Source organism: Musca domestica, unplaced genomic scaffold (assembly GCF_030504385.1).
Source record: "Musca domestica strain aabys unplaced genomic scaffold, Musca_domestica.polishedcontigs.V.1.1 8, whole genome shotgun sequence".
In the NCBI taxonomy this organism is placed as follows: domain Eukaryota; kingdom Metazoa; phylum Arthropoda; class Insecta; order Diptera; family Muscidae; genus Musca; species Musca domestica.
This window is the reverse complement of record NW_026712409.1, coordinates 7184971-7208902: the sequence shown is the minus strand read 5'-3', so window position 1 is coordinate 7208902 and position 23932 is coordinate 7184971. Positions and strand designations below refer to the sequence as shown.

The window sequence follows — 23932 nt, the reverse complement described above, 5'->3', positions numbered from 1 at the left end:
ACAAAACAAAAAACCTGACTAAATTAAAAATAAATGTTAACTAATTGGTAAGTACAAGAATAAACAACTACTCTTTTCCAGAACCAGCAAGAATGCAATGTTGATACTAAGATAAACGATTTTTCCTTTATGATATCGAAAAAACTTGCAAAACTAGTAGATTCTTGCAGCTTCTGGAAGAGAGTGAATAAACATAACCTCAATGTTGTGTGCAATGGTTTTTAATCAAACTGTTAATAACCCATTTGTTTTATATATTGTGTGATATATTGTTAACTTTATTGGGTTAGCTTGGCTGGCTGGCTGTCTACATTTCTATTATAACAAAATTTTACTAACAACATTTGTTTCAATTGAAGATAAATTCCAATTGTTTATGTTAATACTGTGTATGCTGCTATTTGTTGTAATTTGTAGTATGTATGTATAAGTTTAATATGTTGCCATATAAAAAATATTAATAGTACTGTAGTGTTGTTGTTGTAAATTAACCAGTATAAACTTTGGAGTGTAATTGTATAGTGTTATTGTTGTAAATTAACCCATATACTCTCGATAAGTCTTAAGTAAAATAACTCTTTCGTAATTAATACTCTAACCAATTTCAATTTTGTGCATGGTTTGTTTGTTGTATATAGTATAACATATTAGTTTGTTCTTGTTATTGGGTATTTGTTAACAATTTTAATATTCTCAAAACTTTATTCGACTGTTGGGGCCTGATTATATGTACCAGAAGAAAATTCAAAATTCAGAAATTCAAAAATTTTGATTTTTTTCGACATATATAAACCGGTCCTACCTTCTAATATTTAATTGAAACAATTTGGTTACAAAAATTTACAAGACCAAATTATAAAAATGAAGTATTGGAAGAACAGTGGAATAAACTCAAAGGACTACATGACAGTAACGTATAATATTGAAGATTTGTGTACTAACTAATTCAGTCTTTTTCTGGATGTTTAACCAAAATCATTTATAATGGTCATAATTTATCCACATATGGCGTGTCGTTGTGTCTGTGCAAAATAAAAAAATAGTATCAGTCGGTTTTGCCGACAGATGTATACCCCCAAGCCTTGAGGTTTCGAAGCAGTTAGACAATATTGACCAATTCGTATCTGACCTAATATTGATAAAAAATATATCAACGTGCCAGATTTGGACTGTATCGACTACTTCCTATACATTATATGAGATATGTGTAAATTTTTGGAAAAGGTGGAAATATGCGTAAGGTAACAGATATAGGTAACACACCAGACCGTGGGTTAATAAAAATATTGTGATGTGTGTAATTCGAAGAGAACCGAATGTTTATTTCAGATTTTATTATCATTTTGGTTATTCAAAACTTCGACCCATTGTGGGGGAGGTACCAGAAAAAATGTTCCAATCTCTACCATCTTTATAACAGATCTTGTGTTGATGGAAATATTGAGATATACCAAATCTGAATGGAATCGAATATTCATTTCGTGTTTTATGAGCTTCATTGATATTCGACATTTTTCCCCTGATACATACCCTCTCTAGCCATATGGCTGAGGGTATAACTAATAAACTCTAGGCATTTATAATTCTATTCCTCGATTAATATTGGAGTAGTCTCATCCTAATCTGGGAGCAGCTTTTGAGCAATAACAAGAGGCATCATCAATACGTGTTTATACTTTGTATGATGAAATGATTTATGTCTTGGGGTCATAATATGAGTACTACTTAGACCCATGGTACAATTAGCAGGTACAGCAGGTTCGTAAAGCCACTGAAATACAGCCCTAAATCTAAGCCTACTTCCTGTCAGAATTATTCAAAATTAGATGGAACAAGTTGTTCTCATTTATTTCTCATTATTCGCCACTTTTACCATGGATTAAAAATCGGGAATGGTGAATGATTCTTCTTGACCTGCTTGGGCTGAGAAGCTCCAATCATCCAGTAATCTTTTGGATTACTCTCACGAAAGCATCCTAGTAGCATGAATCATTTAAATAGTCGTTTGGGGTGAAGAGACGACAACCTGTTTTTGTGCGGAGTTCAAAAAAATTCCCAATGCTGCTCCTTTTCGCGGCATATAACTGCCTATCGCATTAAAAGAACTTCATTGCCTTATCTCCACTCAATTCGGGAAAGCCAGGAGAGTAGGGGAACGCCTTGATCGAATTTACGGCATGGAGAGAGACTCTAGGTTTTCACATACGAAAATATAATTGACAATCAAAATTTGAAATTTATCCTCAAACTGACTGTTCACATAAAAAGCCTTTAATAAGTAAGGAGCCACCAACAGCCTGGCATTATTCAGATCAACACCTAAATTTTATTATGGAATAGATTTTGATCTGACAAATATTGCGAAATTGTTGATTTATTTAAGTACCTCAGAATTTTCATTCATGTCCCAAGAGTGACAGACGATTCGCCATTTTTATTAACAGTTGTCTATGTTCTAAGTTGAAAAAAGGGGGGCGACCTGTTTAGGCAGAGTCCATAGCAATGCTGTGGTTTGTGTAGTAGTTTTGGGTAGAAAATTAATGAGGTGTTATGCTGAGTTCATAGCGATGCTGAGTTTTGCGGAGTAGAATTGGCTGGCTAAAGATATGCAGTGAACATCTGTTCTCTTGAACATGATCTCTCTTATCAAGATGGGCGTTAAACGAAATGGAGCGGCTGCAAACTAAACTGATTTTTCGAAGCAGTTCTCGTTCATCTCGTTCTGCGTTGTGTGGCGGATGACCTCCGAGAATCGTATTCACTTTTTACTGTTCCATTGTTTCTATGATCACATCAGAGTATACTAGTCAGTTCTACTTAACAGGCCTATTGATCTAGAATATCTGTCTTATATCTCCGAACTTTTCTTTGTAAATCAGAAGGTCTTTTCTTACTTGCCTGGGCGAAGGTTGCTTATCCCCCAGATGGTGATTAGAGTGGCTTTTTTTAGAAATCCTAAGCAAATATTTTGCTGACGCAAGGGTAAGACCTTACGTAAATTATCCACAGGTTTTAACAGGTCTCCTTATTATTTGAGAACAATGTTTTTACTAGCCTGATACATACCCGGACTACTTTAACAGGCTGAATGCCACGAATGATGTTAGCAACATCAGCCACCGGAAATTGTGATGGAATTTCTCATCTGTAAAAAAGAAATGTAATAAAACATTGCACTATTCCATCCACTCTTGTCACTTGGCATGCTAGGCAAACTGATGTTCCAAATAAACGGCTCGCCTCTCCGGATCGACCACCGTTGCTACGTTTAAAATGGCAAAAGTCTTATCGTTTATTGTCGTAGACCTCATGTAGTCCTATAGGTCTCAGTGATGTAACGCTCCTGATGTTTTGGCCATCACAGCCCGTCACGTTCTCGCTACCTTGTTTGTGGCCTTTGTTTATTTATTTATTTATTTATTTTTTTTTTTTGGAAAGAGATTGATGTTCCCTACGAGGAAAATAATGAGTCCAAATCTTAGTAAATGTCCTTGACGGCAGTGGTTAAACAATACCGAAAATTCTACCAACATCCAAGTACTTCCTGGTTTAACTGAATTTCCAGCCTCAAATGAAGCGGACATTCTGACTTGCACACACACACACACACCAAGAAAATAATGAAAATATTTTACTTCCGCAAAAGGTTACCAAGTTTAAGGACATCCAAAGCTAGGTCATGGAAATTTTAGTCTTTTGCCTACATTTAAAGACTTGGACATCTTAAAGCAATCGATCTCGCATTGAAACGTTTTTGAGGTTCATTACACAAATTTACAAATCTAAAATTAATATTTACTTGAATACTACATTTCATAAAAATAACCCTTTATAAATTATTTGGAGGACTATACAGTATCAAATTCGAAAATAGATTTGTATGAATCCACGCATTATTTATAACTAGGTATTTGATCATGTAAAGCTTCATTAAAAGGTAGAAGCTTGAATTATCATAAACGGTGAATGATATGTTTTTTAAGTAGAATTATATAGTAATTTAGAAGAGGAAGTTATAAGCGGTTTTATTTACATATATATAGAGCGAAAAATTTAGTTATGTCCTTCATTTTATCCTATTCTGTTCATCTGTCTGCATACATATCCTACTCTCTTTTCTTTATTAACTAACAAATTTATATTCTATTTGGTTTTTATGCTCTTCCTTTTTTTTTTCCTTCATCAACAAACAAAAACACAACACACATTCGAAAATATATCTACCACATTTTCTAGGTTAAACCAAGCAAATCTGAACAACAATCCGCAGCAACCTTGACGGTGCCCGAAGCTACAATATGTACCACACAACCACAGGCAGTTTCAGATGTATACAAAGCCATACCGGCCCAGGCAGTGGTGGTGGAGGATACTACAACATCGTCATCATCCCTTGATACCATGTCACAACAATCATTGCAATCGGTAGCCGGAGCCGGAGGCGCAACTACCAGCGATGATTCAGATACAATAAAAATATATAATTTTAAGAAACAGGAAACAACGACACTCAGTCGAGATGGAGCTAAGGAAGAAACTCCTGCCATCAGTGGAGCTACGAAGAAGGAGGAGACGACAAGTGATGCGCCAGCCAAAGAACGACCAACGATGCTAAATATCAGCCGACAAGAAAGTACAACACCCCTAAGTACGGGCAACACACCCACCAGAGGTTCTACACCGCCAGCTTTTAAATTTTTACAACCCAAACGGAAATTATTGAATCCAAGTCAGGTTTTGTCACAGGATGTTGATGAGGAGGTAATAGCATTTCTGGAAAACAAAAATGTGACAATTAATAACAAATTTAATTTCCTTGTAGCAACCGTCATGTAGTCAGGTGCCAGAGAAACCCGTCATCGAAAAGGAAGTAGTCCATGCCCTGCCTTCGGTAAAAGCCTTGGCCAGAGCCTTCCTAATGACATCGTCATTGTCACAGCATTCAGCGGAAAGAATATGGCCAAGAAAGGTAAAGAAGGGGGTTACAAATTATTATTGACTTAAATGTTAATATTTTTTCCTTGGTTTTGTATTTTTAGGCCAAAACCATACCAGGACAATTGAAAACACCTACCAAATCTGTTGTAAAACCCATTGAAAGTCCCAAAGCCGATGTAGACAAATCCGAGGAAGATGCCACAATAGCATCTGATTTATCGTCTCTGGAAACGTAAGCCTTGATTTTTTTTAAATTTAAAAACGTGTTGTAGGACTGGAATTAACAAAAAGTTAATTGGGCGTACTAATGTCTAAAAGAGAAATAGGTCTAGAATTTGGCAGAGTATTGAACTAAAAATTTTCAGAAGTTTAAATTTAAACGTGACAAATCTGGGACTGTTATTGAGAGGGACTGTTAAATAGAATTTTAATATCCTTTTCGAAACAGGGAATCCCACGAAAAAAAACTAACAACTGGATAAGCTTGGAATTTAGTACCTGACAAAAGTTCTTAATCTGAAGCTAGCCACTTACATCGTCCGAAATCCTTCCTTGAGCCTGACAAGCAAAGGCGAATCATACAGGCCAACTTCGCTATTGTCGCCAGTAGCAAAGAACTTGTCGCCTACTTCCTACTACGCGAGGAATATGAAAATATCTGCCACTAAATTAACGGCCCCATATTTACCACATGGTCTGCGGAGATAAGAACACAGCTGAATGTGCAGGTCGAGGGAAATTTGATTCCGACGACAAACTACCCCAAATCCTAGGGATCACATTCGACAGCAAGTTCCAGTCGTCCGCGGAAACCACAGCTATCTACTACAAAATGAAAAGTAGAAACAAGGTCCTCAAGGCGCTAGGCGGCAGCTCTCTTATCCACGAAGAAGTTATCGTATTGTCTTTAGTCACTTCAGTCTTCTGGCAAACTAATGAATGACTGTTGGTTCTGTGTCGGAGAATGAAAACAGATTGTACATAATTTGCTCTCTCATAATCCAAAGAGAGTTGGACAGTGGCAGAGTAAATTCTCGACCGTTTCCATCCTCCCAATCTAGGGCCTTCAGTAATCGGTGTCGTCGCCACCCCACTTTCCTTTCATTTTAACAACTCCCAGAGCAATGTTTTTGTCCGGCCGTTCGCGGAAGCATAACTGAAAGCTACCGGATGCGTTCACAGATATATCGGGTAGCTGAGAATTTTAAAAAAGTTTCCGGGGGGAGTCTCGGACTAAATACCCGAGTACCAGTGATTCCTAGTCTCGAAGCTACCGGCGCCTCCTAATTTTCCAGACTGGTCCACCCTAACACTGGTGTATTACGTAAATCGCGCCCATTGGCGTTCCAAGGTTTGAAGTCAGGGTAGCGACTGTATTCGAACGGTTGCCTCGTCGATACCTGGGCGCCTCGACGAGTAACAGGCTTAGTTGCCAAGTCCTTACCATGATAAGGAGGCTATGTCATGGTGGACATCGTCACCTCCACAGTCCAACATTTTTTATGGAGAAAAACAAACAAAGAACGACAACAACAAAACCAAACTCTGACCCAATTTCAACTGTCTCATTGGAGGCACCGACCTAGGAAACGACCACGGACATGTATACAAATGCTGGTGGGTACTTGACCCTGTTAACTTAACGAGACGTTGTATGTGAGAACATACAAAGACAGAGTGAACCGCTGTCCATCCTCCTTGAAAAGTCCAGAATTCTGAGGATCAGCCAGGAGAGCGTTCCATTTGGCTTTGGGAATGATCTCAGAAAGATGAATCAATCCATTAAGCTGCAGGGAACGCTCAAACCGGCGCCCAGGTGAGGTCAATTCAGGACACACACACAGGGTGACTGTGTACGTCACCTTACGTTCAGTTCACTGTTTCTGTTTGCCGACAGATCTATGGCTTTTTTGATAGCGAAGAATTCCGAAGCAATACGATTCAGTTGTTGTTAAGTTTGAAGGAGTTTCAGATATTCAGGCTTTCACAGAAGACCCCTCGTTCCACCATTGGTATGGACATCTATACAATTTAGAGAAGAATCGTTTTGGGTCCAGGCGCCCCTGTCTGATATCGGGATATCTAGTTGAGTGAAGTTCAGATATGAGGCACTGGCAATAAGTTGCTCAATCTTGCTTAGTTCTTGCTCTTCTTTTTCATCTCCAAGCCTTCATCCAAGCTGCTAGTTTCTTTCATGTGTATCCTACATATATAAATTAAACAATACAATCGCCTACAACAATGGGGTATCTTTAGTGCGGACCTGTCAACTATGTGTACTCAAATGAAACCCCTAAAGTTCCATTATAATTTTATTAATTTTCTTCCATTACAGCGATCCATCATCGGCTGGAAAAACACCAGATGATGCCAAAGATCAAAAATCAACAACAACCACACCTGCAAATACTCCCACCACAGCCGACACAGCGTCAACGACAACGACGACCCCCACCACCACACCATCTCCAGTGCGACAAGGCGTCCTTAAAAGTAATATTGCTTTCTTTGAGAATTTAAAGTTTAAGTAAATATTTTTGGAAAGGAAATTTAAAAAAAAAACAACAAAAATCATAATTAAGAGGTTAAGAAATTCTACAGAATTGGATACTATTTTCATTTTTAAAGAAAATACTAATTAACAATTCGAAAGGTGAAGGGAAACTAAACTAGAGAGAATGAGTTTCGAAAAAAGGTGCCATTGTACGCTTTAATTATTTTTTATACACATATTTTTTTTTTTTTTTGATTTTGTAATTTATATTAAACAAATTTAACCCATATTTGTTTGTTATAGAAAAAAAAACTTATTTAAATCAATTATTCTTATTTTAAAGAAAAAAAAGGAGAAATAGGTTGTTCGTTGTCACACATTATTCATACATCAAAAACGCTCCCCCCTCAGCCCGCATACATAAGTTGTAAGTTTCCAGAGGAAAAAATAACAACCAGAAGAAAGTTAAACGTTTTGTTAATTTATAAATAAGTATTTATGGTATTATTAAATAGTTTTGTTAAAACAAATATCTATTTAGTTGTGTAAGTCCAAATGAAAGAGTTCTATCTATACATGCTAGCTATCTTGTAATGCCATTAACATTCTTTCCTCTTCCTCCTCTTTATCATTAAATCATTATTTTTCCTCATCGAACTTTTTCATATTATTGTTTTTTTTGTTGTCTTATTTATGTAATAATTTTTCATTACATTACATATGTATATCTAGTAGAAGCTACCCATATATACAATTATAAAAAAAGGTTTCAAAAACATAATAATCGATAATATCGAAAATAAAGCAATTAAAAACTAATAACGCTTTCATGAACAACAATACCTAAGTAAAAGTCAAAGATATAACCAAAATAAACTAAAAGAAAAAAAGTTAAAATGCAAATAAAATGTTTTCTTTTTTACTTAATTGGCAAAGTTGGTAAGCAAAAGAAGAGGAGTTGATTATTAAAAAAGTTAAAATGTGTCAGTCGGTTTTCCGACAGATGTATACCCATAGCCGATGTTCGATTATTTAAAAATATTTTGACTTCTATTACTGTTGGCCCTCTATGGAGTGGGTTCCAAAAGAATGGGCCATTTCGTCCAGGATCTATTTCGTATAGGACCTAAATAAATATGATATAAATATTGCGAGGTGCCAGGTTTGGACTAATGACTACTTTCTTCACTTTATATGAGATATGTAATATTTTTTAGAAATTGTTGTTGAAATACAGATACAAATATTGATATGGGAAAATTACAAGAAAATCGAACATTTTTATACAATTTAATGCGAAGAAAAATATTGAGATAAAGTTGTTGCAAGTTTAAAGAATTTGTTTCGCTTGTATTGAAAATTGTGACCTTTGTGGGCGAAATATCTGAAGACGTTCGCAGATATATGATTTGAAGAGGGTTGGATGATTATTTCGCATTCTTTGAACGATTTGTTTTTCAAAATCCTAAACCCAATGTTGGGGAGGTACCACAAGAAATGATCCGATCTCTATCATCTTTATAACAGATCTTGCGTTGATGGAAATATTGAGATGTACCAAGTCTTTATGGAATCGGATGTTAATTTCGCGTTTTATGAGCGTCATGGATATTCAAACTGTTGACCCTTTGTGGGAGAGGTACTAAAACATATCTCGTCTTACTAGAGATAATGGGATGTGTGAAATATAAAGAGAGCATAATGATTATTTTGGATTTTATTAAAGTTTTGGTTATTCAAAACTTTGACCCTTTGTGGAGGAGGTACCAGAAGAAATGGTCCAATGTCTACCGTCTTTATAACAGATCCTGTGTTGATAGAAATATTCAGATGTAAAAAGTTTAAATGGAATCGGATGTTCATTTCGCGTTTAATGAGCATCATGGATATTCAAAATTTGAACCCTATTGGGGCGAGGGAGGTACTTGATGGGGTGAACCGATGTTATCCATTTTTGCACCTGATCTAGAACTGATACAAATATTATGATTTGCAAGATCGGATTATCGCTTACCTATCTGCGCAAAAATAATTTTTTTAAAATTTCGACCTTTTGTGGGGGAGGTACCAAAAGGAGTGTACCGATATATTACGATGTACCAAGTTTGGCCCAAATCGGGTACTCTCTTTGAGAGTTATTGTGCGCAACAGCTAGACAGACAGACGGATTCATTTACCCCAAAGAGACCTTGGGTCTAAAACCGTTATTTCGACTAGGCACGCAAATGATATATACCCTCTCTAGCCATATGTCTGAGGGTATAATGACTTGATAAAATTATTTCTGATTTCTGTTAATTACGTTCTTGCGGTCTATAACCAAAGATCTTCTGGAGTGAGTTAGGTGCGTTTGGCAGGGAAATTAAAGAGATGCAATGAATTGTGTGAGACTGTATCACACGCCGGGTAAACGACGCACCATCCTAAACGCAATTGCGCCAAAACTACCCCGAATTTTCTAGTTCTTTAGCTGCAATATAGGGGAGGTGGACTCCGGGGACAACATTCATTTTATGGTTTTTGATTGCATCTGTGATGCATCTGATGTCAGTATAAATGCTACTCAGATCTGCCTGATAGACTTCTTGATTCAGAGACCCTCTTATAGTGTTGGACCTCCCAACCTAGATCGTGCAGACCTTTTCTGGCATGCCTTATTGCTTGCTCCAACGATAGCATCCAATAGGGTACTGCACTCAATGCATGTAGATTGCATTTCTCAGAGCAGATTTTTGGCAGGTCTGGAAAATGGCCACATACCGACCAAAATCGCGTTACAAGAGGTCAACAAAATCTCATTGTCCGCACCCCAAGTGTTGTCGGCTAACGTCTAGAGGACCTTGTTCCTAATTTTCATTTAATTATAGATAGTTGTGGCTTGCGCGGACCACTTGAACATGCTGTTGAATTTTAAGAAAGTTCCCTCGACCTGCACATTCAACTGTATTCTCATCTCCGCAGACCATGTGGTTAAGAGATAAGTCTGGCAAACTGTGACACTCTCCTCAAAAATAATTCGGATATCCCTCTCCCAAAGCAGGAACATAAAAAACACGAACATCAAATGTATACACTGAGGGGACAGCCGCTGGTCGTAACAGGGATATTTTTGTTTCGGTTCAATCCGGCATCGTAGAACCCGCTGCCGTGGGATTGGATAGTGTATTTCTTCTAGCATAGCGGATGGGCTCAAACATATGCCGATTTTGATTTCCACGCAATAAATAAAACTCTGAAAACCTATGAACTAAGGATGCTAGTTGCGTTTGTTGTCAGGAGTTGTTCAATTTCTTTCAACTACGGTAAGTGCCAAGATATATATATTTTTTTTTCTCCTAAAACTATGCTATAAATATACATGAAAATATCACAACGCTGATGGTTAATACTCAAATAAAACAAGTCCTAAAAGTATTCTTTAGCAAAATTTCTGAACACGCTTTTCTCAACTAAAAACAATTTTTTGATCACCCATCAAATAATTTGAAATATTTAATGTGATTTTTAAAGTCAAGATAATGAAGATCGATTATTTGTCAATTTTATGTGTTATATATAATGACAATGAAGTTCATATCAAGTAGATAATACAAATGTCTTTACAGATCCAATTCGTAAATCAAATGTATAAGGAGTTACAACTTACCTGATGCTTTTGGGAAATCTTGAATATTCGCAAAAATATGTTCTTTATTTTCTTGATTGTTCTTGTTCTTGAAATCACCATGAATGAATGTTGAAATTGAGTTATTTGATGCGGTAATTAAAATATTTAAACGATGAGTCTTGATATTATATTGAATTAAATTCTTAAAAATAATCATAAAAAAAGAAAACACAAAAAATTAACAATTAAAATAATATTGAACAATGTAAAATAAAATGAATAAATTCATAATAATAAAAATTTTTAACACACTTAATTTATAGTGTATAAAAATACAGCTTCGTTTATTTGCCATAATTCTTATGATTTATGTTTTGAAAACATTTATTTTGGAAGTTTATTTCTTAGTTCTTATTTTAAAACCTATAGAATGCCATAGAATTAGAAACTAGAATTAAATGTTTCGAGTAGTTTCTATTATTTTAAATAAATTAATATTTATTATTATCAAATAAAATTAAAATTTACTTAAAAATCTTGATGTTGTTGTTTAAAAACAATATTTTTTTTTTTGCTTTGTATACAAAAGGTAGTTAAAATCGTTCTAAAATGTCTTCACTTTGAGAAGAGCTGACATATTTTCCTTTGAATTTTATTTTATTTTAAATTTATTTATGTATTTCTTAAAGAAAATCCTGTATCCCAAAACACGTGTTTAGTGTCCTGTATTTTTTTAGTTCGCGAGGAATGATAAAATGATAGTATTTAAAACTCATCGTGATACAATTTTTGTACCAAGACGACATGTATGGTCATAATTATGTACTGAGTACTGTGTTTTGTAAAAAAATATGCTTACAAAATATGTCAATGATGTGCTGAGGCGACAGTTGTGGATGATCCCGTAATATTGTGATGGGCATGTTCGGCAATATAGACTACATAAACGAGGGGTATGACAAAACACAAAGCCAAGATCACAACAAATAAACATATCCACGACATATCACAGTCTGAGCCCGACCAATCAATGGCACGCAATGAGGGGCCTTTGATTCGATGTATTTGAGGCACATTTGTGGAATCATCCAAAATGTCTGTGATTAGAGGGGCCGAGGCATCATTTATATCTGTGGCAGCCAATTCTAAAAAAATATTGAAAAAATAATATATAAAAATAAGTTTAAGACACATTAAGATTTGATGAATAATACATTACATTTTAATTCTTAAAGCTACCCAGCGAACCAAATTGTCACAATTCAGAAAGACCAAATCCATTTTAATATCTTAAGTTTAATCGAGGCTTTTTGTTATTTTGACAATATTTGGAACATTCCATCCCACTTTCGGTTTTGCAAATTATATCAATATTTCCGCCAGCACATCTTATTTACCTCCAATTGGCGTTCCAACTTCAATAAAATCAATTCCAATCCAAGAGAACACAAAAGATCATCTCATGTTTTTTATATTTTATTAGGAAATTTTTATTGAATACTTCTTACATAAATATTTCCGAGCGCAATTCGTTTTCCATGTGGTTGCTCTTTATGTGATTAAAACTAAATTTTATGTTGAAAATAAAGACAGAATAATTTCTCTCCAGGTTATAGCGATAGTTTAATTGTAGGTCATGTAACGAGGTGTTGCACTAAACTTGGCATAGCTCTTGATGACCTTATTGACAGCCTCCAAAAAGTCTTTCTCGGTAGCAACCTTACGACGAGCACGTATGGCAAACATACCAGCTTCTGTGCAAACCGAGCGAATTTCAGCACCGGTGGAATTGGGACATAGACGGGCCAACAATTCGAAACGTATGTCACGCTCAACGGACATAGAACGGGCATGAATCTTAAAGATGTGAGAACGACCCTCCAAATCGGGTAAACCAAATTCAACTTTACGATCCAAGCGACCTGGACGCATGAGGGCAGGATCCAAGGTGTCTGGTCTGTTGGTGGCCATCAAAACTTTGATGTTACCTCTGGGATCGAAACCATCCAACTGATTGATAAGTTCCAACATAGTACGTTGTACCTCATTGTCACCACCAGCACCATCATCAAAACGTGCACCACCAATGGCATCAATTTCGTCGAAGAAAATAAGACAGGCTTTCTTGGAACGGGCCATTTCGAAGAGTTCACGAACCATACGAGCACCTTCACCCACATATTTTTGTACCAATTCTGAACCAATGACACGAATAAAGCAGGCATCTGTGCGATTGGCCACAGCTCGGGCACACAGAGTTTTACCTGTACCAGGAGGGCCGAACAACAACACACCCTTTGGTGGTTCAATACCCAAATTAACAAATTTTTCGGGATGCAATAAAGGTGTCTCTACCACTTCACGTAACTTTTCAATCTGTTCCTTGCAACCACCCACATCACTGTATGTGACATCGGGTTTATCTTCAACCTGCATCATGGTGACAGTGGGATCAATTTTAGGTGGTAAAGGGATGTGGATTTGATACTTATTACGATCGACACCGACACGCATACCCTCTTCAATGTCAGTTGGAGCTACTGAATCGGCTAAATCTACGACAAACTTGGCAAACTGCTTAACATTGATAATATATTTGGGATCATCCGAATCGGCATTGATAATCTTGGTACATCTGGCAACTTGAAGGGGTTGTTCATTTTGGAGAATTTGCTTATCGGCAGCCAAATCCCATAGGGCTGGCGGTGCCAAACCTGTGTCGCTTTCCTTTATTCCCGTCAACTCATTGACTTGCTTTACAGCCTTCTGTATGTCTTCTTCGATGATTTTGATGGCTTTGTGATATTGGCTTTGTCCATAGGTTTTCAACAATTCAATATCGCCTTCATCCAGAGATTTTATTTCTTTCTCTTCCTTTTCTTCGTGTTTAACTTTGCGTTGATCGTCTCCCAAGTAGTCAGGCATGGTTTTACAATTTAATTTCGTTAAAGTTTTTCAATAAAAAATGATTAAACAAAATGTATTTTGCTTATTTCGGCTTTAGAAGCTTTAGAAGAATGACTATACAAATTGGCAATTTCTTTAGTGCTTGACTGATTGTCAAAATGCTTCTTCTTGTTTGACACGTAACGGGAAATGATAGCCAACATCGTTGTTCACACAACAGGGTGTTTCAGAGAAAGATTTTTTCTTTGTAAAGAGAATGACAATGAAAAGAGTGGTCGCTATACTTACCGTTATTATCTGTCATAAATTAAATTGACGCCTTTTTCGTAGATGTTCATGCAGATACGTTCCTCATTTACTAATGTATTCTTAATTTAATCTTTTAAATAATCAAATGATAAAAAGGCTATAAATCCAATTTTTATGAAAACGAAGGTATAATAAATGCATTGTATAACAAAGTGGTAATGGTATTATAATTTCGGTAATTAACGAAATTTTTCTACTACAAAATCCTACTACAGATTCTAAAAGTTGGGTTAATGTGAAAAAGTTTTAAATTTCCTTTATTGCAGATATTTGGAGGCGGAGATAAATCGTAACATAACGAGACAGTCGGGTTGGCATGCAACGAAATTAATATTACAAAAAATTAGATATCCAAAAGCAATCAAAAGATACCAAAAATTTTAAACTATTGGGCAATTTAAACTAACTTAAACAAATATTAATGCTTATAACCGTTACAGCTGAAGTGAATGGAAAAAGCATTTGAAGGAAAAGCTGTTTAAATGTATTTTTTCTTTTAAAACCATATCTTTACGAATTCGTTTCCTCTTTGGATCAAAAACGTGCAAAAAAACTTGCAAAACTTTTAACATTTTTAAGCCAAATTTTAGCCATTGTTGGTATGCCTTGTATTCCTCATATGCGGTGTCTTATCGTTTTGTTTTTGCAATCAAGTATATCTATTAGTTCTTTGAGTTCTTTGGTTTCAATCAGATGATTAATGGCGATAAACTGAATCATAGTTGATAATAGCTGATGTTTTTGAAAGCTAATTATCATGTATTTACTTCTTTATAGCCGTTGGTGCATGTGTACCAATTCGTATAAATATATACACCAACTCCAAAATTGTATTCTTATTTAACACCACACTTACACAAAACACACTCAATCCAATAAATTATCATGTACATTCGAATTGATGTACGTATTGACAAAATGTGGTATACATCACTTACCTTCATCTGTGTAAATATTCATTGCACCCGTCGTCGCTGTTTTCAGTTTCGAATTCATAATGATGTTGTTGACATGCTCATCTCTTCCGGTAAAACCCCTACTAGTCGATGGCCCATCTCGGCTCGAAGAATTTACCGAGGCCACCATTAATTTCTCGCTCAACATAGCCTGTGCATCATCCAATGGATTGCGTACAATACTGCTCAGACCACTATCGCTATCACGGCTATCATTACCACTAGATTTTTGATTCAATTTAGGACTACTATTGCCACTTTTATGAACTATGGGTAGATTGTCCAATAACACATTGTGCACTGTCACTGGTATCTTCACTACTTTGCGAGCATGAATCTCATTGTCCTTATCGATTTTATTCAGCCTCTTGATATCTGCCACCGTACAGTGAAATCGTAAAGCTATGGCTTGTAGTGTGTCGCCTGGCTCCACTTTGGCCTCTATGGTGTTTTCGAAGCGATGTTGTGTATTTTGGCGCGTTGACAGTCTTTCCATTAGAAAATCTTCCGCAGCTGCCGCTGGGGGCTCGGTGAATAGCAGTGTTGGCGAGCTGTGATACTCATCGTATTCATGATTAATTGACCGTCTGAAAAATTGGAATTCATTTAATTTGTGATTGTTTCCTTACACACAGACGTTTAACTTACGCATTTCTTCGCATTGTACTTGGAGTGAAATCAAGCTACGTTTACTTGTTGCTTGCTCTTTCTGATCGTGTCGGTTGACCAACTTTTGTCTCTCTGTGTTTGCTTTTTATATGATATCACTTAGAATCTTCTAATTGTGGGTCAATTCTTGATTTTTACAACTTCCTATTTTGTATTTTTGTGATAATTATACGTGGTTTGCAGAGTAAACTAAAAAAAAACACCAACTCCTGAGTAATGACGTATTCATGGCCCAATTATAAGCTCTTCCTTCGAGCGAATTAATCTAAAAACAGCTGTTATTTTACTAGATGAAATGTCAAAATTAATGCTTGAGGCGAAAATAAATATTTTTGCCTTGACAGAAGAATACGTTTGCTGTCAATTTTTTGTGAATGTATAATGCAAGCCACACACGATACAACCGTTGGTACAACCTGGAGGGTTGTCAAGTTGTATGCTTCGGCCACAAACGATACAACTTTGTGTACAATCCATGGTACAATCTCTTTGAACAACTTCACTTTTCGAAAAGTTCATTTGAGTTAAGATTTAAGATAAGATTAATGTACTTGATATTAATTTTTTGAAATTCCGTTTCATATATATTTTTATTTTTTTATATTTTCATTGAAATCACACATTTGATTGAATTTCGTGTTGTTTTGATGTGTGAAACAATGGTGTTGCCTCTTTGAAACAACATTTTAACAATTTTGACATATCAATGTTCCCAAACGTTGATGCATCTACCTAAATTCTTCTATCATGGTATAAAAGCTGTACTGCATTGTTGAGTTTCTCCTAGCAAGTGGAATTTTCCCAGGGAAGGAGGCAAGTAAAGCCAGTAATGCATTTGCTCGCGTCATCAGCATTAAATGTAGTACAACACCTTCAACTTCTATCAAAAGAAAATTATGAATACATGATAGATAAGTTTAAATTTGCTCTCCCCAGTACCGAAAGTGTTCTAAGTTGGCAAACGAAACCAACTCTCGTGGGATTTGGCGATGATGTTAAGGAACATTTGCGCACTATTATTGAAGGGATGACTGAACAGGAACGTACGTGTGCAATCCAATTTATTCATTAAAAGTTACTGACTCGGACAGTAATGTCGTTACATATTCTTTAGAACTGCAGCTTAGTGGGTTATGTAATGAGTGGAGGATACTATTAGGATTTTTACTAACACGGGAATATAGCATTTCGATACTGGAAGGTGTACTTCGAGAAGTACTCGTTGGCCTAAATGGACTATAATTGAAAATAGTTTCACTAATTTGCGATAGACATTCTGTATATGTCCAATTCTTCCAGCAATATCGCGGCTACCTTGGACCAAATCGTCTGTGCTTTCCTCCAAATTCAGAAAGATACTTTACATTGTATGTTCGATATTCCCCACTTGCTATTAAAAGCAGGTTGGCCAAACAGAAAAAATCGCATTTGCAGTCAAGCAGTCAAAATAGAATTAGGCGTGTCTGGTTACCCATTTTTAACAACTGTTACTTTTAACACAAAAGTTCTGCAAAAGAGAATTACTCACTCGAGAGAGGAATTCATTCACTGAGTGCTTGCAAATTCTTCCTGGGAAAATTTCTTCTTGCAATCATTTGTTATGCACATTTAATCCGATGCACATTTAAAACATAATTATTTTAGTAATCAAAAGCCTAATTGTATAGTCTTACGGCTTATTTTAAATTTGTGTGTACTTCATTTCTTTTTATTCCATCGTTATTCATAAATGAGCTGAGAATAAAAGAGAAAAAAACTCTCAGAAAGAAACTACTAGACAGTTACTTCAGGAAAATAACCAGACAGATAATGGCAGCTTGTCATTTTTTCGGCGAATTCCCAATATAAACAAATGTATTTTGACAGAATGGGTGAAATCAGCTGGGCTAATCGGACGACCTATTTAATTTGTTTGTGACGTTTGCTTTGTCAACAAAACACACACACACCTTAGCTTCCCTTCATTTTGTTTATAAAAAATTAACAAAAAATAATTTCCACACCAACCAACTCACATCACAATCACATCTGAACAAGCTGAACGAGACATGCACAACGGTCACAACAGTTGAAGTAGTGCGCAGTGATTCAATAATATGCTAAAATTAAAGTGTTAATAACAAATAAGTGTAATTTGTTTTTAATAGTTATGAGCGCCTAATTTCAAAGAGGAGAAAGTTATTGTTTTCTAACTCTTCGTCCATAGAAGAAGATCGTCGTCCCTCAATTTTAAACAAGTCATCGTGAACCAAATCCAACCAAATTTTGTTAAATTTTATTGTTTTATGGAAACTGAATTTAACAAAACTTAAAATAATTGAGGCTCTGTTTTAATTACAATACTTTTGTATGCTTCAATTGCATGTTCACAATTAAAGTTTTACACATTCACAGATGACGAATTACGAAAACACGTAAATTATTATTAACAAAACAAGTTCTTTGTTCAATGATAAAACAAATGCCAGTGCAAGTGTATTAGAAACAAAAGAGCGGTGTCATCTATTATCCCACAAAATGCACAACGACGAAGAAAGGCTATACGATCCCAATGATGAAGATTTTGAGAATGGAGTTGCCCAGAACATAGATGCGACATCTACTACAACCGAAACTCCACAGACAACACCAAATGGTCATGATGATAGTCACTCCTCCAGTAATTCCGATTCAACACTGCCTTCTGTTGAGGGTCAACAGGTGATAAAGCATCGATTTTTTATATTGGAACCAGCAGTATTTTTAGTATTTCTAGCAATGTATTTATCTGGTGAGATAAGAATACTTGTTAAAGATTGTTTTATTTCATTACAACTACAACAATTTTTTAATTTACAATTTAGGTACTGTCTATCAAAATCAATTGCTGTATCAAACCTGCATTTACGTTTTTGAGTACAATGAGACCCAATGTGCACCACTGTTGGGCGTTGAACGCGAAACAGAAGAGGTCAAAGTAAGTTACATCTAACAACATATTTTGGAATTTGAAATTATTGTATTTTTATACATATATTAAGTTTTAATAATTTAAGGGGGGTTATCGTACCATTACCGAGTGCAACCGCATTTTAAAGATAAGAAGTATAGCTGCGACTTATTTTATCTTCATTATGCAATTCTCGTAAGTTACAAACAAAAATGTGCTCTCCCAAAAAAGAAACAAGCGTGTTAGCAACAGGAAAATAAAACTCAGTGGAATTTGTTATCTTAAATGCTGCTAGCCGGTACTGAACGTTTCATCCTCTGCATTTTAAAGAAATATTCAAGGAAAAGGGCCACAGGTTCACCCAAAAATTTTTGGCGATATGGATTTCTAATGTCTATAGTAAAAACATTTCGGTTGACATATATTATTCTTTATGCTAAAGCAATCTTATGCAGGGAGATCTAGTTAAACTCTCCAGATGGGCACGCGTGAACCCATAAAAAACTGAGCTCGTACTCTTTACAAGAAAGCGGAAAATCCCAGACTTTTCGCTACAAATACTTGATGGTGTTATGCTAAGCCTTTCTTCGGATGCCAAATATCTCAGTACCATCCTAGACCAGAAACTAAGCTGGCAAGGAACATCGAGGAGCGAGCGAAGAAGGGCTTAATTGCAATTTATTCCTGCAAAAACTCCATAAGAAACAACTGGGACTTAAGCCGCACATAATCAAATAGTTATATTAGTCAGTCGTCCGACCAATACTAACCTATGAAGGGCTTGTTTGGTGGCACTCCATAGGGAAAACCACCTTCAGTATAAGCTTTGATAAAGCCCAAAGAGCTGAATGGCTACTAATTACAGGCGCGTTTAGGAGCACACCCCAATCCGAACAAGACACCCAACTCAATTTGAAACGGTTAGGTTTATTTGTAGAGAAACACGCTTCTAGGTGTGCCCTGCGTCTCAATGAACTGAGACAATGGCGGAGTCAGCACTTTGGACACTCCATTATTCTCAAGTAAATCAGGCTATAGCTACCGATTATATACCCTAGGCACAGAAGGTAACGCATTTTTATGCAAGGAATATTGTAATTATTTAGACATTTGGCCTGTGTAATAGTTGTTTTTAATAAAATGTTGGCAAATCGCCATATTGCCAAAACAAACCATATACCACGCATTATGTAGGGCCGTCTACTAAAAATGGAATTGAATTTTGAGGAAAATTACCATCCAATTTTTTACATTTAACTGAAATTTGGCTGCATAGTTTTTATTTGCAAAAAGTAAAATGTGACCAATTTTCGAAGTCATTCCAAACGTGTTTTTTATTTTCATGGCGATTAAACATAGCGCTAAATTAGTTTAAAATTACTTTGTTTTTAAAATTCAAATCGTTTTTTTGTTAAAGTTGTGAAGTCAAATTAAAATAAACATAAAATAAAAACAACGAGAAAAAAATCAATTGATGATGTTTTATGGCGCTACATTCACTGAGTGTTGTATGGAAATGTTTCAAGTAGAGTCATACATGTCTGTAATTTATTTCAGAAAACATTTCGAATGAACCTATGGCTATGAAACACTGTGATCTTTATTAGCATTTCCTATTGGCTCTTCGTTCTTTTTACTATTTTTTCTTTAGCTATAATTAATTAGATTTCTTTGTTCTTTCTTTCTTTAGTAGTGCAATAAAATATGCATTAATTGATTCTATTATTGTTTCCATTGTTTAAAGTTGCATTCTTTAGTCTTTATTTACACATAAAGTACGCATGGAAAATCTGGGGCGTACACTTGATTCAGTTGATGTTTTCTAATATTCATATTTACTACTGTTGTTATCACAGTTAGTTCTACATGCTTATCTCTTTTTTTTAAATATATGCAATAGGAATGAAGAGCTTAGCTTTATAACACACTTTTGTGACAATGTCAGCAATTAAATTGTAAACAATTTCAATGTATCAATTATCTTCACAATTGTGTTAGGTTCAATGTGATACTTATGTTTTTTTACTTTTTATGCTAAATATATAATGGCGTATACTTATGGGAAATTTTGAATGTGTGAATCACCCAGAGTTGAGCAAATTTTATCAGTCAACTATTTAAACAAAAACTGCAATATTGATTTGTTTATCTTCTCCACTTGTTATCTAACGCTAATTGTTAATTAATACAAAACAATAATGATGACTCAAAATATATTATATATTAATTATAATTTTTTTATTTCTTTAAAGCTCATAGAAACCCAAGTTCAACCATATGTTGCAAGAATATTAATGGCTCGTTCATTACTGGAAAGTATAATACCAGCCATTGTCAGTTTATTTATTGGTCCCTGGTCGGACAAGTTTGGTCGGCGACCAATTGTTTTAACTACTTTTACAGGTATGAAAAAATATTATAAAAATATATGACTTATATAAATATGCATATCTCTTTCCAAATTAGGTTATCTTACCGGTTCCATTATATTAACATTCTTAAGTTTCATTGCCACCAAAACTGTTGTTAGTCCATGGATATTTCTGTTAAGTTCAGTACCCTCAGTTCTCAGTGGTGGAACATGTGCCTTAATTACTGGAATTTATTGTTATATATCGGATGTGGCAAAGGAAAAAGCAAGAGCTTTGCGGTGAGTGGTGATAAATTATTATTGAGAAAATAAGCTTTGTTACAGAACCTGCAAGAATCTATTAGTTAGGGAAAATCGGTTATCGTAGTAAATTTTTATGCATTCTTGCAGTTCTGGAACAGATCATTTATGGGTATATGATTTTAACTTTATTTTTCTATTGTAGAATGGTATTGAATGAAGCCTCTCTGTGCACGGGCATGATGATCGGTAATGTTGTTAGTGGTTATTTATATGCTGCCACAAATACAGTAACTGTATTTGCCATATCCTCGGGTCTAATGTTATTGGCTTTGATTTATGTTGTTATATTTGTAATTGAAAGTCTGCGGCCAGATCAAATACACTCGGGAGTAAGTAACTACATATATAATCATCAATATACATCATAATTTTATAACTCCCCGATTGCAGTCCAAAATAAGAGAATTCTTCCGCTTCGATTTGGTTAAAGATTTGGTTCGAACTTGCCTGAAAAGAAGACCAAACTACGATCGTTCCATTATTTGGTTAACAATGATGGCATTAACAATAGCCATCTTTACAATGGAAGGCGACTCGAATGTAACCTATCTGTTTGTGCGAAAGCAATTTGAATGGACTCTTAAGGATTTCAGTATGTTCAATGCTGCTCGTATTGTTGTGCAAATAATTGGTAGTGTTGTGGGCATGTTTGTATTGAGAAGAGTAAGTTAGCTTATTTTCCTCCAAAATAGATATTAATTGAAACTTATTTCTTATTACAGCTATTGAAGTTTTCGATAACTTCAATGAACATGATTGCCATTGCAAGTTGTGTTCTGGAAAGTACTGTACGAGCCACTGCCATTTATTGGTGGGAATTGTATGTTGGCCTCACCTTGGGTTTTATGCGTGGCATTATGGGACCAATGTCTAGGGCCATACTTTCACATGTTGCCCCAGCCACAGAAGTTGGTAAGTATTGCATATTTCAACCAATTTTTAAAAAGATTATTAATATTTTTTTCTTTTAGGTAAAATTTTTGCTTTAACCACTTCTTTGGAATCATTGTCGCCCCTCATTGCCGCTCCCCTTTACACAATTGTGTATAATGCCACTTTGGCTTATCATCCAGGGTTGTTCAACTTTATAAGTGCCGGCTTGTATTTGTTATGCTTCACATTCATATCGTAAGTCTTTTGATATCGTTTTTTATGCATAATTTAATTTTTGTTTTTTTTTTCTTTAGAATCATATTTGGCATACAAAAATCCTTGGGTCACACAGCTACCTATCAGGCTATAAGTAGCTAAGGAAGAAGTACCTAACATTTTCTTTTATTTTTATATATCTCACGAAAAAAAAGGAACATTTTTTTAATTATAGTTAGCAAAAGTTTGTATTTAAAAAAGGACAAGGCGGAGACATTTTATTATAATTAGTACCTTTTTGTGTTTTTTTCTGTATATAAACCAAATGTTATGAAATACCTCTTACATATCCATGTATGCATACAATTCAATTTTATAATTATTTATGTACAATTTTTCGGAGGTTTTAATAGTTAATATATTATTACAATGTTATGCTTTTGTAATAAAAAATCAAAACACACAAATTTGTCTCGTATGTGATCATAACATTTGAGTCTTCCGAATATTTTAAGTAAATATATTGATTTATATAAAATAGCAATATGTGTAATGTACATTTAATGTTAATATACACATAAAATGTGTAATTATTTTCAAAATTGGGAAAAATAAAACCAATTTAAGTACATTAATTGCAGTATTCAATTTATGTAAAATTGTGGACCCTGAAATCTTTTTTAAATAACCATAACTACAATGCAACTAGAGAGAAGTCTACGATTTGATTAAGCTTCGGGGTAATTTCGGGGTAATATTTTAACCTACTCTACGAATGTCAGCAACGCTTAGATTTGTTCCAGAACCTACAAGAATTTATTTGTTTTGCTGTTTTGTCTTTTCAATATCATAAGGAAAAATTTGTAATTGTTGTAACATGTTACAAATATCAAAAATCGATTATTTTTTCGGTATACAGGTTGAGATAAAAAAACAGCAACAAAGTCAAACGCCATCATTTTTACATTTTGTTTAATTTTATTGAATGAAAGCAAAAAATGTCTGAAATAGCATCAAATTTTAGAATAAGTTTAGATTTATTCGAATTGGTCACCTTTGGCACGATTTATGACCTTCACAGGGCCAATAAAACCGTCAAACGCTGCCCGAATGTTGCTCTGCGCTATTTTGGCCCATTCCCGCCGAAGCGCTTGCTTGAGGTGATCGACACTTTGGTTTTTTTTATTGCCAACCTTGCTTTCCAAAATACTCCAGATACAATAGTCCAACGGATTGGTATCCAGAGATTTTTGTGGCCCTTGTGCGCTGGAAATGAAGCGAGGAACCTCATTTTGTAAGCATTCTTGGGTGGCGCGTGCTGAGTCCTGTTGGGATTTTCAAGTTCTACGGCCAAAATGTT

At 35.1% G+C, this 23932-nt stretch overlaps 4 protein-coding genes across 5 annotated transcripts in view; 2 read left to right on the top strand and 2 right to left on the bottom strand.

Moving 5' to 3' along the window:
- The window catches only part of LOC101896744 (mucin-17), a 38795-nt gene extending 30466 nt beyond the window's left edge, over positions 1 to 8329 (top strand). Inside the window, exons 4-7 of the mRNA XM_020035212.2 lie at positions 4237 to 4761; positions 4823 to 4969; positions 5040 to 5170; positions 7274 to 8329. Of these exons, the coding sequence (XP_019890771.2) occupies positions 4237 to 4761; positions 4823 to 4969; positions 5040 to 5170; positions 7274 to 7469 (999 nt within the window). The 3' untranslated portion in view covers positions 7470 to 8329. The remainder of the gene's footprint in view (positions 1 to 4236; positions 4762 to 4822; positions 4970 to 5039; positions 5171 to 7273) is intronic.
- Positions 8330 to 11355: 3026 nt separating this feature from the next.
- Positions 11356 to 16101, bottom strand: LOC101892836 (lysM and putative peptidoglycan-binding domain-containing protein 3). The gene is made up of 3 exons (XM_005178957.4): positions 15860 to 16101; positions 15194 to 15798; positions 11356 to 12184 (listed from the first exon to the last, which is right to left on the bottom strand). The coding sequence occupies exons 1-3, from the start codon at positions 15871 to 15873 to the stop codon at positions 11907 to 11909; spliced, it is 897 nt and encodes a 298-aa protein (XP_005179014.1). The 5' UTR covers positions 15874 to 16101; the 3' UTR covers positions 11356 to 11906.
- Positions 12500 to 14063, bottom strand: LOC101892659 (26S proteasome regulatory subunit 7). The gene has a single exon (XM_005178956.4). The coding sequence runs from the start codon at positions 13962 to 13964 to the stop codon at positions 12663 to 12665; it is 1302 nt and encodes a 433-aa protein (XP_005179013.1). The 5' UTR covers positions 13965 to 14063; the 3' UTR covers positions 12500 to 12662.
- A 1743-nt stretch (positions 16102 to 17844) lies between the features above and the next one.
- Positions 17845 to 22929, top strand: LOC101892378 (proton-coupled folate transporter). 2 transcript variants are annotated; one of them, XM_020035209.2, is made up of 10 exons: positions 17845 to 18009; positions 18275 to 18650; positions 18724 to 18836; positions 21062 to 21212; positions 21276 to 21459; positions 21626 to 21812; positions 21874 to 22146; positions 22206 to 22395; positions 22455 to 22611; positions 22671 to 22929. In XM_020035209.2, exons 2-10 carry the CDS (start codon positions 18398 to 18400, stop codon positions 22732 to 22734), a joined length of 1572 nt encoding a protein of 523 aa, XP_019890768.1. In that variant the 5' UTR covers positions 17845 to 18009; positions 18275 to 18397; the 3' UTR covers positions 22735 to 22929. The 2 variants fall into 2 exon arrangements, with proteins under 2 accessions (XP_019890768.1, XP_058986808.1); XM_059130825.1 differs by having other exon boundaries at positions 17846 to 18650.
- Positions 22930 to 23932: the final 1003 nt, after the last annotated feature.